The 15,193-nt window shown below is 38.6% G+C and overlaps 1 protein-coding gene and 1 long non-coding RNA gene across 2 annotated transcripts in view; both read left to right on the top strand.

The window, feature by feature from the left end:
- LOC116042790 (complement C3-like) overlaps window positions 1-15,193 on the top strand; it is a 48,486-nt gene that overhangs the window by 6,082 nt on the left and 27,211 nt on the right. The window contains exons 6-24 of the mRNA XM_031289169.2: window positions 575-657; window positions 789-876; window positions 1,055-1,157; window positions 1,368-1,488; window positions 1,735-1,850; window positions 4,167-4,307; window positions 8,125-8,224; window positions 8,315-8,409; window positions 8,515-8,706; window positions 8,789-8,944; window positions 9,277-9,406; window positions 11,891-11,959; window positions 12,287-12,484; window positions 12,591-12,708; window positions 12,823-12,911; window positions 13,069-13,208; window positions 14,482-14,694; window positions 14,786-14,849; window positions 14,955-15,044. Of these exons, the coding sequence (XP_031145029.1) occupies window positions 575-657; window positions 789-876; window positions 1,055-1,157; window positions 1,368-1,488; window positions 1,735-1,850; window positions 4,167-4,307; window positions 8,125-8,224; window positions 8,315-8,409; window positions 8,515-8,706; window positions 8,789-8,944; window positions 9,277-9,406; window positions 11,891-11,959; window positions 12,287-12,484; window positions 12,591-12,708; window positions 12,823-12,911; window positions 13,069-13,208; window positions 14,482-14,694; window positions 14,786-14,849; window positions 14,955-15,044 (2,306 nt within the window). The remainder of the gene's footprint in view (window positions 1-574; window positions 658-788; window positions 877-1,054; window positions 1,158-1,367; window positions 1,489-1,734; window positions 1,851-4,166; window positions 4,308-8,124; window positions 8,225-8,314; window positions 8,410-8,514; window positions 8,707-8,788; window positions 8,945-9,276; window positions 9,407-11,890; window positions 11,960-12,286; window positions 12,485-12,590; window positions 12,709-12,822; window positions 12,912-13,068; window positions 13,209-14,481; window positions 14,695-14,785; window positions 14,850-14,954; window positions 15,045-15,193) is intronic.
- Window positions 1,858-4,121, top strand: LOC116042836. Its single transcript, XR_004103318.2, has 3 exons — window positions 1,858-2,398; window positions 2,683-3,273; window positions 3,980-4,121. It is a non-coding gene; the product is annotated as an uncharacterized LOC116042836 (long non-coding RNA).

Here is a 15,193-nt window from a genome sequence, read left to right as displayed (position 1 = left end):
GTCACACACACAGGTGACCTTAATTCAAAACATTAACATCATTTAAGATTATGCAAAGCAAATTTCAGTATGTTTATGTTATCTTCCTACGATTATTTTCCATGTTGCCAATATAGTGTTTGGACAACTACTAATCCAAAATGATTTATTTCTGTGGTAGAGATATAGTAAACATGAAGTCAGAGTCCTTCACACATGGCCTGTTTTCTGTGAGGAGGTTCTGGGTGTCCAGAGGCAAAGACAAGATAAATACCTTGGAGACCAATGGACTAAAATAATCATCCTAATAATGCAAAACACCATTCTACAGTATTTATTGTGCAGTTTGCTGGCCAACCTGAAAACTTTAAACCTGTTTTTTTTCTCACCTTTTGTGTTTCTGTATGCTCTCTGTATTTAAACGTCAAGCATATCTCAATTTGTGTAAGATATAAATAGCTTCAGATTCACTTCTAAATTGATATTTATATTTTTTGCTTATAAATAATAATGAAATAATGTTTTTTGTGTGTGTGTGTGTATGTTTGTGTGTGTGTGTGTGTGTGTGTGTGTGTGTGTGTGTGTGTGTGCGTAGTCTTGGACTGTGGAAAGTGGTGGCGAAGTTCCAGAGCAACCCACAGCAGAGCTATTTTGCAGAGTTCGAGGTCAAAGAATATGGTGAGCCCCATGACCTGCACTTTTATTTACTGTAACATATTAACGGATTTATATTTAGTATTTAAAAAGCTATAACATTCATTAATTTTTTATTTGATTGGACCCACAATAAAACTCCTTTCATTTTTCAGTGCTGCCCAGTTTTGAAGTTAAACTGATACCTGTTAGCTCCTTCTTCTATGTGGACAGTCAAGAGCTCACCATCAACATCAAAGCTACGTATGTGAAGGTTTTGGTTTTGTAGAGACCTGATTGGGATATTGATTGCAGTAGAAAATAAAGGGTGATGTTCAGAGGCTTTTGTGTCTCTTACTATTTTAGTCTGTTAGTCATTTAATGTTTTTTTAATTTATTTTCCTTGTTTACTTCATTGTGGGCTTAAACATTGTGGATTTAGGTATCTGTTTGGTCAAGAGGTGGATGGGACGGCCTACGTGGTGTTTGGGGTTATGCAGGAGGGTCGTAAGAAGAGCTTTCCAAGTTCACTTCAGAGAGTGCAGGTGAGCACATACTTAGACGTCTGTTGATTGGTCATTCTGCCGTATGCAGTATATGTTATACAGCTTGGCCTTTACCAATCATACAAATCATCTGCAAGACTCTAAAACATGAAAAAGGACACCTATAGTATACCTCCAATTGTTCACTGACTGTATTACTGTACCACTGTACTGTATTTCAAGATGCATTTTTCTATTATGTCACATTAGATAGAGGGAGGTATCGGAGTGGTCAAACTGAAGAGAGAGCACATCACACAGACCTACCCAAACATCCTTGAACTGGTGGGGAGTTCCATATATGTAGCTGTCAGTGTGCTGACGGAGAGCGGTAAGAAAGAGAGACTGTGTGTTTGTGCTTGTACACTATGTTTGATCATGTGTGGGTTGAATTAACTATCAGTATTATCAGTTTATTATTATTATTATTATTAATAAAAAAAATAATAATAATAATAAGAAGAAGAAGAAGGAAAAATAAAAAACAGATATCAGGATATGTTGTTCTGTATCAGTTAATCTAAAAGAAAGTAAACAGATGTTAAAATCAGTTTTGTGTTTCTGCATTCATTCACAGGTGGTGAAATGGTGGAGGCGGAAATGAGAAGTATCCAGATTGTTACATCACCTTACACTATCACCTTTAAGAAAACGCCCAAATTTTTCAAACCAGGAATGTCCTTCGATGTTGCGGTAATGTACTTATTTAGATTTACAGTATATAAATTGAGAGCAAATTTATTTTTACATTTCTACATAAATAAGAAAAATCCTTTACAGAAAACATTTCATTACTGAATACAGTTACTCTAAAAACACAGATACAAACAGATGGCAATATATTCTAAATATGAAAGTTGCATAACTGTAATTACAGTTTTTCTCAATTGCTAAAACACTAAAACCCATTGGCTGAACAAAGTTCTCAGTTACCTGAACTCATTTAGCTAATTGTGCAGTCTGTTGTCAATACCTTAAACCATTTCACATGGTAAAACACAATTTGCAGATCTCACTTAGACTTTTCAGCAAATCTCTAAACACATTCTCATTCTCAAAACACATTCTGCACTCTAATGCATATGTCATCCATACTGGTAAACACAAGTAGCAACAATCAAAGACAAATAGAGAACACATGTCATTGATTGAACACAACCACTCAAAATTGATTTCACTTGTTTCAAATGATGTGACACAACCAATATAAGCCAATTCAGAGAGCAAACAGGTTGATGAAGGTGGGAAAGAGAAAGTCTGAGAATAGATAGAAGAAACAATGTGAGAGGACGAGTGCGTATGCAAGGTGTCAGGGCTGGATACGACACACAAGAAGCTTCTTCCCCTGTTGCCTCAGGAGGGACAATATTGCTTGTGATGTCACCGAAGTGTTCTGGCCTGACCCAGCCCAAAGACAAAAAGAAGCACATTAATCACATGTTTACTCCTTTGATTTTTGAACATTGTGCTTTCCATTTGTTACTGTAACAGTACTGACTGCTCAACAGATTTTGACTGGTTGCAGGTTCATATCAACAAAGAATTACAAGAATTACAGTATCACAGAGACAAAGGACAAGTTTGTGAGCTGCAGGGTACAGTACTGTAAAAATAGGGGTACAAGGAGGAGGAAGAACAACAAAAATTGCAAAGAGCAAAGCAGAGTAGTAATTTCTGATCAATTTTGAGCTACTATGATAGAACATGTTTTCGTTCATTTAAAGACAATGACAGAAAATGATGAAATTTGTTTTGAGATTAAAAATGTACTTCTCCCTGAGAACTATATGTTTTGAACAATGTGGTTTCTATTTTTTGGTGTATTGTTTACTGACTGCTTGATAGTGTATATCATTTTGATCACCTTGTTTATGATTTGAGAGCAGGGTTTGATTTAGAACACAGGTAAAACTGTTTTGAGGCGAAAGTTTCATTTTGCGAGAGGAGTCAGAGGTTTTGTAAATAGTGCTTGAAGATGAGGTTTTGTGTTTAATGTTTTCAGAAAATGGAGCAATTTTCAAAAATTGTGTTTTAGCAATTGAGAAAAACTGTAATATGAAATGTTCTCATCCGTCATGGATTTCATTACGAAGTAAAGGCTGATTTTCTCAAACAGGTGAGTATGGGCTGACATATGTGCCACCAGAAACTGAATTTGAATCATTTATATTTAAATTTGAATTGCTAAACTTGAATAATTGCATTGAAAAACTGGATTTGAATCACATAATTTGATATTGTATTGTTTAATTTGAATCATTGCATTGAAAAACTGAATCTGATTGATGAATTTGAAATTGAATTTATTTGTTTGGAACTGAAGTCCAATAAAATTTGATCCTCACTATAAATTCAACTCTCTATATATCTTCACATTCAGTTCTCACAATTCAAATTCAGTTCTCAAAATTCAATTTCAAGTTACTGTGACAGACATCCGGGTAGTTAAAGGATGAAGGAAGAGCAATTGAGTGCAGATCGATAGATAGAGTTCAGTGGCGCAGATGCGCAGGACTTGCCTTGACTTGTCTGTCACAGTAACTTGAAATTGAATTGTGAGAACTGAATGTGAAGATATATAAATAGTTGAATTTTCAATGAGGATCAAATTTTATTGGACTTCAGTTCTAAACAAATAAATTAAATTTCAAATTCATAAATCAGATTCAGTTTTTCAATGCAATGATTCAAATTAAACAATACAATTTCAAATTATGTGATTCAAATTCAGTTTTTCAATGCAATTAATCAAGTTTAGCAATTCAAATTCAAATATAAATGATTCAAAGTCAGTTTCTGGTGGCACATATTTCAGCCCATAGGTGAGATTCCAAAGAAAAAGAGAAATGTTTACCCATTTGGGTCACTATATACTATCTACTGTAAGTCATTAGTGCACAGCTAGTGTAGTTTGCATTAAAACTAATGTTATAACATGAATGAACTTAATATGTTTTAATAAAACAGACTACGTTCTGATTGTTCAGCTGTTTGTGTCTCTGATGGCAGGTTGAAGTTGTGAATCCTGACGGCACTCCGGCAAAAGGTGTGCCAGTGGTGGTCGACCCAGGCCAGGTGCAGGCTTCAACCCGAGCCAATGGCATGGCAAAGCTTACCATAAACACAATGGCCCAAAGTCTGACTATCACCGTAAGTCTCTCTATTTTTTATATGTATTATTTTGTATTACAGCCCGTTTAGCAAACTGAAGCTTTAAGAGCAATTTTGGTATTATATCAACCTGGGGCCTCATTTATAAAACCTGTTACGCAAGAAAAAGTTGCGTGAAGCAGGGTGAAATTTGCCGTCTCAACATTCCTCGCAAAAGTCGGGATTTATAAAGAATTTCCATGCGTAAAATGTGCCCAGTTTTCCGCAACCTTTTGACCATGCGTGTGATCGTGCGTAATGCTCCCAAGGTTTTATAGACTGCGTTTTAGTGAACTCCGATGGTATCCCCGTTTTCCGAACCAAACCCAGTTTTTGTTTTCCTGAACCCAACAATCCCGTTCTTTCCAAGCCGACCCAGAGCCATCGCGGCACCCGGCGAGGGGCTGCCAGCAACGGGGAGAGGCAGGGGGTATACCGTGCAGCGGACGCTACAGGAGACTTTTAGCGTCAATAAGAACGACAAAGGCACCTGACCAAATGTCCGTATTTTACGAGATAGGAGTGAGAATCTGTTGATGTGAGCACACTCTAAATTTTAATAATAAAAAAAAATGATGCTATTTATTATTTCTTCTAACTCAAACTCATTGGCTTTGGCTCATTTTCTGTGAAGAACATAACAAATAACTTATTTTCAATGACTGCACACGGTACACCCCCCTACACATAACTATTACATATGAGGTGTTTGGGTCTACTGGTGTGTGTGTGTGTGTGTGTGTGTGTGTGTGTGTGTGTGTGTGTGTGTGTGTGTGTCTGTGCGTCTGTATGTGGCCGTGTCTGAGTGTAGGTGTCTGTGTGTGGGAATGTTATCTTTCTGCACCTGCTATTCCCACACAAAGTTACAAAATTGTTACATTTCAAGCACTTTCACCTGTTCTGATTAAGTTCCAAGAATTAAGCACCAATAATGATCAAAAATCTTGTTTCTATTTTTTACCTTTTTAATGATTGAATTTCCTTGTTTTCTCACAAAAAACGAAAATGATCATATGATCGTAAATGTGATCTCACACGGGTAAATGGCAAATATGAACCATAAATGATGTAAATGTCATTGGTAATTGACCTAAATCTGGTAAGTATTAAGGCTGTGTAACAAAAATATGAACACCACACAAGGGTTAAGGCTTCCAAACAGGATTTTATTTCTATGTTCTACCTCTGTTAGGAGCACCTCGATCTCACAATCACTGAATCGTGTTTTTCCCCATTTTTCCGTTTCATGATTGGTCATCAAGGGCTTCTTTACAAGGCTGCAATATTCATTGATTGATTAACATGGACCTTATTAGGACAAATATGGGACGACCTTGGGAGGAGCGTGAGGCTCGTGCACGACCGCACAAGGTAACGCACGTCCATATTTATAATGAAAATAGTGCGTACCGGTGTTTGCGCTGCAAGGTGTTATAAATCAGAATTTTGTTTTTGCGTACGAAAATTCTGACTTTTTGCCGCACAAAATCTTTCAGGATAGAATCTACGCACAGTTTTATAAATGAGGTCACTGGACCATATTTTCCCATGCATTGATATCTAAGTGACTAATGTTAACAACAATCTTAAAAATTGGTGATGAGCAGGAATGTTTGGCACTTCTGCTGACAGAACGCTCATGTATTTGTTTTTTTTCTCCTCTTCCTCTTCTCCATTCACCACTTTTTCCTTTTTCTTCTTAAAATACTCGGCCCCAACCAAAGGCAAACCATGCTTCTGTCTCAAGACATTTGCCATTGAGGGAGTGTCTTTCATTTTGGGCAATGATTTGGCTGGGGGCAAAGTGCTATTAAATCCTGAAGTTACTGCTGTTCCCCTTTCTGAGCACCCAGATGACCTGGAGGTGTTTTCAGTTTGCGCTGTCACTCGTGCGATGTCTACAAGACAAAAGCAGCTATAATTTTAAATTAAGTTTCCCTCTTTAATCACAGCCCCCCTCTCTGTTCAGGAACATTTTTTGAACGTTGCCAGGAAGGAAATTGTTTCTCGCTTTGTACATTAATTGTGCTGTTTTAAAATCAACTAGATCTATACATTTCAGAGCATATGACTTTAAGAATAATGTATTAGTGTGCTCGCGATTACCTACATTATATACTATCCTTATTGCTTTTTTTGAAGTGTGCATATTGTTTGCAGGGTGCTTCTGTAGGTGTTTCCCCACACCTCCACACAATTATTCAGATATTCAAAATATACCAATTTTACCTCAAACACCAATACTCTTTGCTAACTTGGGACGTACATGGTTTATATGGGGTTTCCAGCATAAATTGTTGTCTAGTATCACTCCCAAAAACATATTTTCATTAACTCTTTCTAACATATTATTTTTAATCATCACAACAACCTTTGTATTCAAATGTATTTTCCTCTTCCCAAACACCATAAATTTAGTTCTATTCAGATAAGTGATAATTTGTTTGAGTAAAACCACAATTTCAGCTTTCCCAGCAACCTCCAGCAGCTGCTATACGTTCTCCCCAGAACACAGCTAAAAGGAAAGCGAATATCAGCAATGAATTAATGCTAATGTTCTGTGTCTGAAGATGTTGAAAGTACATGTTAGCTATAACAACTTTGCAAGCCAATGATGCAATAAATAGAGGTTGCGCTTGTTAATGTTTTTCTGCCCCATGGTGGCCAAAACTCGAAAAATGCAGCTAAAGATAAGGCGGATGAAAACAGTCAGTGCCATTTTAAAATTAATTTGAGTTGTAGTTTGAGCCAAAGCTTATTGGATGTTAATTGGAAGTATCTTACCTAGAAAAATATTCACTTTTTACCTTGCTCAATTAAATGACAACATTTAATACAGCAATGAAACGAAACAATGTAGCATACCAATGGCCGGCTTTTTGTTAATAAAGTGGACATATGCTTTTCCGTATTTTCTGTCATACCTACAATGTTATAATGTCGGATTTTCATGTTAAACATGGCCAAAACAATAATCAATTTAAATAATGAGGTAAATGTATTTTAGTTATTTTATTTTATCTTGGATAAATGTTACACAACTCTAAGCCAGCCTTCTATGATTGGTCATCTGCTCCTGGTAGGTAGGACTTGTGACTAGTGTTTTCTTATTTAAAATATTGCAGTGTCGCATGCTGCTACATGCTAAAGGCAGTAACATATGTCATCTTAGCTGCCAGTGTTGTTAAATCCCCCCCAATTTTGGGTCACATAACGCTGAAATATGTCTAATTGGGTAGTGTTTGGTTCAGAAGCTTTTACCTGCGATTTTATGACAGTTGAAAGTGCTGCTTCGTTCCATTACAATCTAACTTTAGCCAGATTTAGACTGTCTAAACAGGTCACTTTACTGCTTGGACAAGTCTGGTTGTGTAGTATTTGGTTTAGAAGCCTTTATTGGCGGTCCAAAGTTATATACTCCGTTGCAGTAGCTCCATTTCCAACTAGTAAAACCGCAGCGGAGGCTGCGGAGCGCAGATTCCAGGAAACACTCTGGCCAATGAGAGCAGAATGGCCTTTGTTGGGAGAGGGGCTTAAAGAGACAGGCGCTTCAACAGAGAGTCTCATACAGAGGGTGAATACAGGTGCAGCAGCCATGGGCACCATGAGAATAATAAAGTGTTTGTTTTTTTAACATTAAAGTAAGTATATTCTTGATAATGCTATATAATAGTTGCCTTTTAAAAGTGATTTTTTTTTTGTTGCTAGGCTAATGTCAGACAAGGTCTCCATAGAATACGATAGACTTGAGACGTTTATAATGTATTATTGATCTAGCGGTTTGTGTATGCTTACCTGTTTGTGTCGTTAATTGCAGGCAAGGACCAATGGATCTAATATTTCAAATAGAAGGCAAGCATCAGCCACCATGGTAGCTCTCCCATATATCACTCAAAGCAACAGCTACATTCACATGGGTAAGGGACATCCTGAAATAACATTAAATGTTGAAAAAAAATGAAATCTTCTCAGTGTCCAACACTCATCATAACATGTCACATTTGCAGGTGTGGATACAGCTGAGCTGGAATTAGGAGACACCCTGAAAGTCAACCTCATCATCAAGAGGAATGAAAATCATGACACTGACATCACATACCTGGTGAGAGATGTTTTACACCTGCATGTGTGCGTGTATAACTTTTTTTTGTTGCATCCCTGTGTAGTCTATACATGTCAGATAACAACTAATTTTATGTGTCCATAGATCCTGAGCAGAGGTCAACTGGTGAAAAATGGCCGTTTCAAGACAAGAGGCCAAATACTGATTTCCCTTACAGTCACTGTTACCAAAGAAATGCTGCCATCATTCCGCATCATAGCCTACTACCACACAGATGGCAATGAAGTGGTATCAGACTCTGTTTGGGTGGATGTAAAGGACTCCTGCATGGGCTCGGTGAGACACAGATAGTATAATACTTTATATAGTCTAACTGCTTTAACGTTGCCTCATTCATTGACCTCCCCTTCACATTTAGCTGAGGCTGGAATCATCTAAACCCAATCCATCCTATGAGCCTCGCAGGATGTTTGGTCTTAAGGTCACTGGAGACCCAGGGGCCACAGTGGGACTGGTGGCAGTTGACAAAGGCGTCTACGTCCTAAACAACAAGCATCGTCTCACCCAGAAAAAGGTAATTTCTTAATTTTATATTTAAGAAAAACAATTGACAGAGTGTCCATTTAAAAAAGCTGTGTATAAAAAATTGGACATTAACTTTCATGTTTGTTTGCGTTTGGGTTCAAATAATATCCAGTATAAATTTGTTCCTGCAATAAATACATTGCATGTGTAAATGTGTCTCATAAATGTATTTAATAAAATATCAGAACTGTCATGTGAGTTTATGGATATGTCTGTTTAACTTGTGTAGCTAGTGTAACCCTATGTCTTGTCTGGTTGTATTTGTGTGTGTGTGTGTGTGTGTGTGTGTGTGTGTGTGTGAATGACTTCCGCACTGCCCAGGTGTGGGATATTGTAGAGAAGTACGACACAGGCTGCACACCAGGTGGAGGGAAGAATGGTATGGGTGTGTTCTACGATGCTGGGCTGTTGTTTGAGTCCAACACAAATTTGGGGACTCCCTACAGACTAGGTGACACTACTTTCTACTACTTTCTCTTCCCTTCCCAGAACATACCTATTGTACCAATGAAACATCCCTAATTACAGTAGGAGAAAGTGGGTGTTAAAGTTTGGGGTTCTCTTTAATAGCATTCATTTCAGTGTCTCACTATGGGATAAGCCCCATCAAGTATTCACACACACTGATATATTATTACGGGTCAGGGCCAAGGTTATTATAGTTTTGCATTTTTCATTAGTTTTTATTTTTATTTCGTTTTGACTTTTTGTTTTCAAATTCAGTTTAGTTTATTTTTTATTTTTTAGAAAATGCTTAGTTTTAGTTTAGTTTGTATTAGTTTTAGTGTTAGTTTTAGTCTTTTTTCGTAATATGGGTTGCAAGATTCAAAAAGGTCAGAAAAAGTATTGTGTAATAATAACTCAACAAAAACATCATACAATTTTAGAAATATGTATTCACAATGTATTCAACAATAACACCAGTACATACAATGCACATATGAGCACAAATATGTAAAGAGTCTACATAAGACATAAGTGCAAAATGTGACGTGTGCCAGGAAAAAAACCTAAATAGCCAATAGACTAAAGAAGACATACATGAACAGGTGTTTTGAACTTTGGTTGAGTAAAGTGGCGAACTTTTTGAAGTCAGTCGACTCACACAGTTGTGTAGACATCCCAGCATCAATCCACATACTGGTATTAACCCACGCTTCCTCCCGCTTGTGGTGTTCCTGCGTATTTACTAACCAGCAGCTATCAGGTCGCCGGTGAAAGCACGCCTGTAGTGTTCTCTGTCCTGCGGTTGTCTCCGTCATACTGCCTGGCCCTGTATCCATGCATCCATGCCCTGTACCGGGGTTAGCTTCTGTTTTGGGGAAAATACCTTGTTAAGGTAAGCTAGGTTAGCCTCCTTGTGTGCGCTTCTCAAATGTACTTTCAAACTCGTGGGATTTTTCCCTGTAATAAATTGTCCACCTATTTTACCACCTTCCACTGCAAGGCACTTGCTTTTATCAGTGCACAGTCATAATCAAATAGGTCTCTGCCGCTTTCTTCCGACTTTCAGTACCGCCATGATGCCAGGCGAGGGGCATGGACTATGTTGTGTTCAGTTTGACTGGATGGAATGTCGGAATTTCTGGGTTCCCAGTTGGAAACTATATATGTCTACGGCATAGACTGTCTAAACAGGTCTATGGTCAGAAATGTCAACTCTGAAAGATGTAATGTTATTTGCTTTATGAAAGACATTGACAAAGATGAAAACTAATGACATTTATTCAATAATTTTATTTTATTTTAGTTTTGCAAACAGACATTACATTTTAGTTAGTTATCGTTTTTTTGTAATGCCTCATTTTTATTTTTATTTCAGTTTACGACGATGTTTTTTCCCACCTAGTTTTCGTTATTTCGTTCGTTTTCGTTAACGATTATAACCTGTGCCACCCAATATAAAATACATTTTAAATTATTTTCTTCAATAAACAACATCCACCGCCATGCAGAGTCTGTCTACCAATGCTGTTCCGTCAGGTGAGGGTAGAGAAAAATTTACGGAACCACATTAAAAATCCACAGTGCGAATATATTGAACAACGACGAGGTGCTAGCTGTTTAAACAAAACAAAATTGTCATCATAAACGTGTCGAGGCAGGTATAGTCACCTTAGGTAGCGGGGCATCCATCTGGCCACCTATCTGGACAACTGGCTACTGCTGGTGCGCTCAGACATTGTGTTGGCACACCTGGCCGATCTGGGTTTTGTGGTGAACAAGGAAAAGAGTGAGTTCAATACAGAGACAGAAAGTTGCTTTCCTGGTCTGATGCTGAATTCGCTCACCTACGCAGCCTGCCTGTTAGCCAAGAGAGTGGACACTTTTAGTTCCACTCTGGCACATTATGTTGGGAAACAGGTCTGTACGGTCTGTGTCTCAGGCTGTTGGGACTAATGGTGTCAGCACTGTTGGTGGCAGGCTGTACATAAGATATTTGCAGCATTGGGTGGCTTTTCTCAGACTGAACTCTGTACACCACAGACCCCGCAGGGTTATGGTGTTAGCAACAGATAAACATGTGAGCGATATCTACACTCTGTCTGCGCATCCTGCTTGTATACGATTCACCTCTGGTAACCTTCGGGTAACCCTAAAGCCCAATCCTGCTTTTGTACCAAAATGTGGCAAGAAAAAGGGCCTGCGAGTAAAGGGGGGCCAGTTTTTTGTGTCCTACGCTATGCTCCACAGATGTAAGCCCATCATTAAACAAACAAAGACAATCTCACTGGATAGTCGATGCTATCACACTGGCCTACTTCAGCTCAGGTCTTAAGGTTAGAACTGGGTTGTGGGCACATTCCAGCAGAGGTTGCACAACATAACACACACATTTTTAAAAGCATCCCAATCAATAATACAGTGCAAAATTCAAGTCTAGTTACAACCTTGTTGGGTTCTCGTAAAGATATTGTCTGCGTTGCATTTCCAGAATTGAAATGTCCGGCCCCCAGCAGGAGGAAACGAGCTGCTACTATAATGGACGTCACAACCAGCTTAGGTAAGAACCACAGCTCTAAACTACCCAATAACCACATATTCAGTCATCTTCACACCCTTCAGGCTCTCCCCAACTCTGTAGTTGGACATCTTGTGTCGTTACAATACTTAAAGAGGGAGCCCTCATTTCTTGCAGGATTCCCCCTCCTTTTTCCATTTTTTTGTCCTAGGATAGAGTGTGTCACATGCGGTACTGATTGACTAGAAAAACATTTTTATATATTAAATAAGACATAGAAACATTTCTAACAGCTTTCCAGTTCACCATTATTTTTCCCTCCATATCTTCTTACATCTGTTGTTCCTCCACAACCCTCTTAATTTCCAGTGAGTCAATATCAAGACCAACTCCAACGTGACTGTTGTTTGGATGGCATGAGGAACACCCCCCTCTCATACACCTGTGAGAGGCGCAGCGAATACATCAGTGATGGTGCAGCCTGTGCCGCAGCCTTCCTGCACTGCTGCAAGGAGATGGAAGCCCAGCGAGCTGAGAGGAAGGAGGATAGCCTCATACTGGCTCGCAGTAAGACACAGGGACAAGGGATGGGGGATAGCCCTGGATGGTTATTCATGGTCATACTGGAAGTTAGAAAACTGTCAAAATAGTAACATTTGTAATTACACTATAGGTGAGGAGGATGACAGTTACATGGACAGCAATGAAATTAATTCTCGCACCGAGTTCCCTGAAAGTTGGCTGTGGACAGACATCAAACTGCCTGCTTGTCTTCCGGAAAACCCTAACTGGTAAGTCAACTAAAATATAGACACAAACAATACACTGATGACTTTATAATGACACCAATAGGATGTAGAGCTATTCTTTACCTCTCAAAGTGTTAACACTTTTCTTTGTTTCAGTGACGCCACAACATTGACGAAAAATGTTCCTTTGAAAGACTCAATCACGACCTGGCAGTTCACTGGCATTAGTCTGTCAAGAACTCACGGTGAGGAGTCAGTGACTGAAAGCTGTCTTGTGCTTTAATTGGGCCTCTAGCCTTAACCTGCTCCCATCCCTTACAGTTCACCCCTCTCTCTCTCTCTCTCTCTCTCTCTCTGTTTCATTACTTGTTTCATCGTTTTTTTATCCCTCTCATCTTAAAGGAATCTGTGTTGGAGAGCCGTTAGAGGTCATTGTCCGGAAGGAATTCTTCATTGATCTCAGGCTGCCGTACTCTGCTGTCCGTGGAGAACAGCTGGAAATTAAGGCAATCCTCCACAACTACAGCCCCGATCCTGTCACCGTAAGTCTGTGTTAGGGGGCCTTCACACCTGAAAGTCCGAACCAATGTCGGACCAAGGTTCATGTTTTTGTGCATTTAATCCGGTAAGTTTTGGTTTCAAACTGCAGTTATGCAAGCGCACTAAAGAAATAAATGTGACAATACTACGTCTTCCCTACGGGCTTCCCTGTCCACTCGTATCCTCTTTCTGTGTCAGAGTTTTTCCAACTTACTGTATGTTCATTTTAGTTTCTAGCTTGCATGTAAGTTAGATGGCACCAACATTTGGTCTAATCATAACTGGTCTGGCAACCCAAAGGCCAGTGTTTTGTTTCCAGATTTGTGTGCATGGTGACATATGATGGGGGGGGGGGGGGGGGTCTGGGGCAGATTTTTATTTTTAAAGTTATTTCAGTTAGCCTAATAGCTGGTTTGATTTGCATTGATATGGATCTTATCTCAGTTAGCTATTAGGCTAACTGAAATAAAACCATGCCAATCTCTAGGTATGGTGAAGGGTATGTGATGATGTGGGGCTACTTTAATTCCAAAGGCCAAGGGAACTTTATCAGGATGCATAGTATCCTGGATCCATGAAATAACTGGCCTTTAAAAATAAAAATCTGCCTTCCTCTATGGGAATTTAACATAGGGGTATGTATAATTATGGCCCCTGTATTTTAAGGAAGAACATTTATTTATTTACAATACATTATTCATTCACAAAACAAATTGGTGTCCTTAAAAGGTTGGATTTTCCTCATTTTTTTAATTAAGGCATGAAGATCAATTTCCAAAAGATGATTTTTTTATTCATTTTTTTAGTCAACTTTAGCATGGGTATGAATACTTATGAGCAGCACTGTGTATATATATATATCGTTTTGGGAGTCATTGGCAATCAACCTATTCTGTCGGTTAAGTATGAGGATGTGTTCCAGAAGACGTGCTCTGCAGCGCTGTGGAGATTTTTCATTCATTCATTTTTCCCAGGAATTTGCAAAGAAAAGGGCAAAGACAACAGTAAATATTGGACTGACAAGCAACGTGTGACAAAAAAGAGAATTAATTAAATCCTTTCTCTAGTCTTTGATAACTGTAATAGCTGGTGATCGGTCCCAGAACTGAGGCAACCTTACTGTTACTAATGTATACGGTGTGTCTTTCCATTCTTCTGAAGGAAACAATGTAAAGCATTACATTTCTTCAAATTAGGGATGCATCATTGTAGGTGACCTAAAATAACTACTGCACATACTTCAGTCTCTTTCTCCATCTTTGTCTCGTTTTTAAGGTGCGTGTGGATCTGACTGAGGAGGAGCATGTGTGCAGTTCAGCCTCTAAACGTGGAAGGTATCGTCAGGAGGTTAAAATGGGGGCCCAAACTACACGAGCTGTACCCTTCATCATTATTCCTATGAAAGAAGGAAAATATAGCATTGAGGTCAAAGCAGCTGTTAAAGATTCTTCGCTCAATGATGGAATCATGAAGAAGCTACTGGTGGTGGTAAGAGAAAAAGACTCCTCAGACAGACAGACAAGATTGCTCCAAAATAGTTGTAATCTCTAATGTTTGTAATTTCCTGTTGTTTTTCCAGCCTGAAGGCGTTCTGGTTAAATCTCCTCAGATTATAATTCTAGACCCCACTAATAAAGGTGTAGGTGAGTTTACCCATTAAATAGACACATTATGTAGTAATTTAGTAATATTATTTTTTCACCCTTTGCTACCTGATCACCCAACTTGCCCACTGTTTCTCCCTGTAGGTGGTAAACAAGAAGTCATTCTCAACAGTGGAATTCCTATGAAAGATTTGGTTCAAAACACACCTACTAGCACACAGATCTCAGTGACAGGTCAGATATTATGTTATATTTCGGCATGTTATGTCATACAGTGCCTGTACAATGAACTCTGCATAGGTGTACATTGGTAAATGACTACCTCACTAGTTGTAGGAACCTTTTAATGTTTGTTTAACAGTTTCTTCCTGTTGATTTTTAAC

The sequence above is a fragment of the Sander lucioperca genome, chromosome 4, assembly GCF_008315115.2.
Source record: "Sander lucioperca isolate FBNREF2018 chromosome 4, SLUC_FBN_1.2, whole genome shotgun sequence".
Classification (NCBI taxonomy): domain Eukaryota; kingdom Metazoa; phylum Chordata; class Actinopteri; order Perciformes; family Percidae; genus Sander; species Sander lucioperca.
The sequence above is the reverse complement of the archived record's forward strand: the minus strand, read 5'-3'. Positions and strand labels throughout refer to the sequence as shown.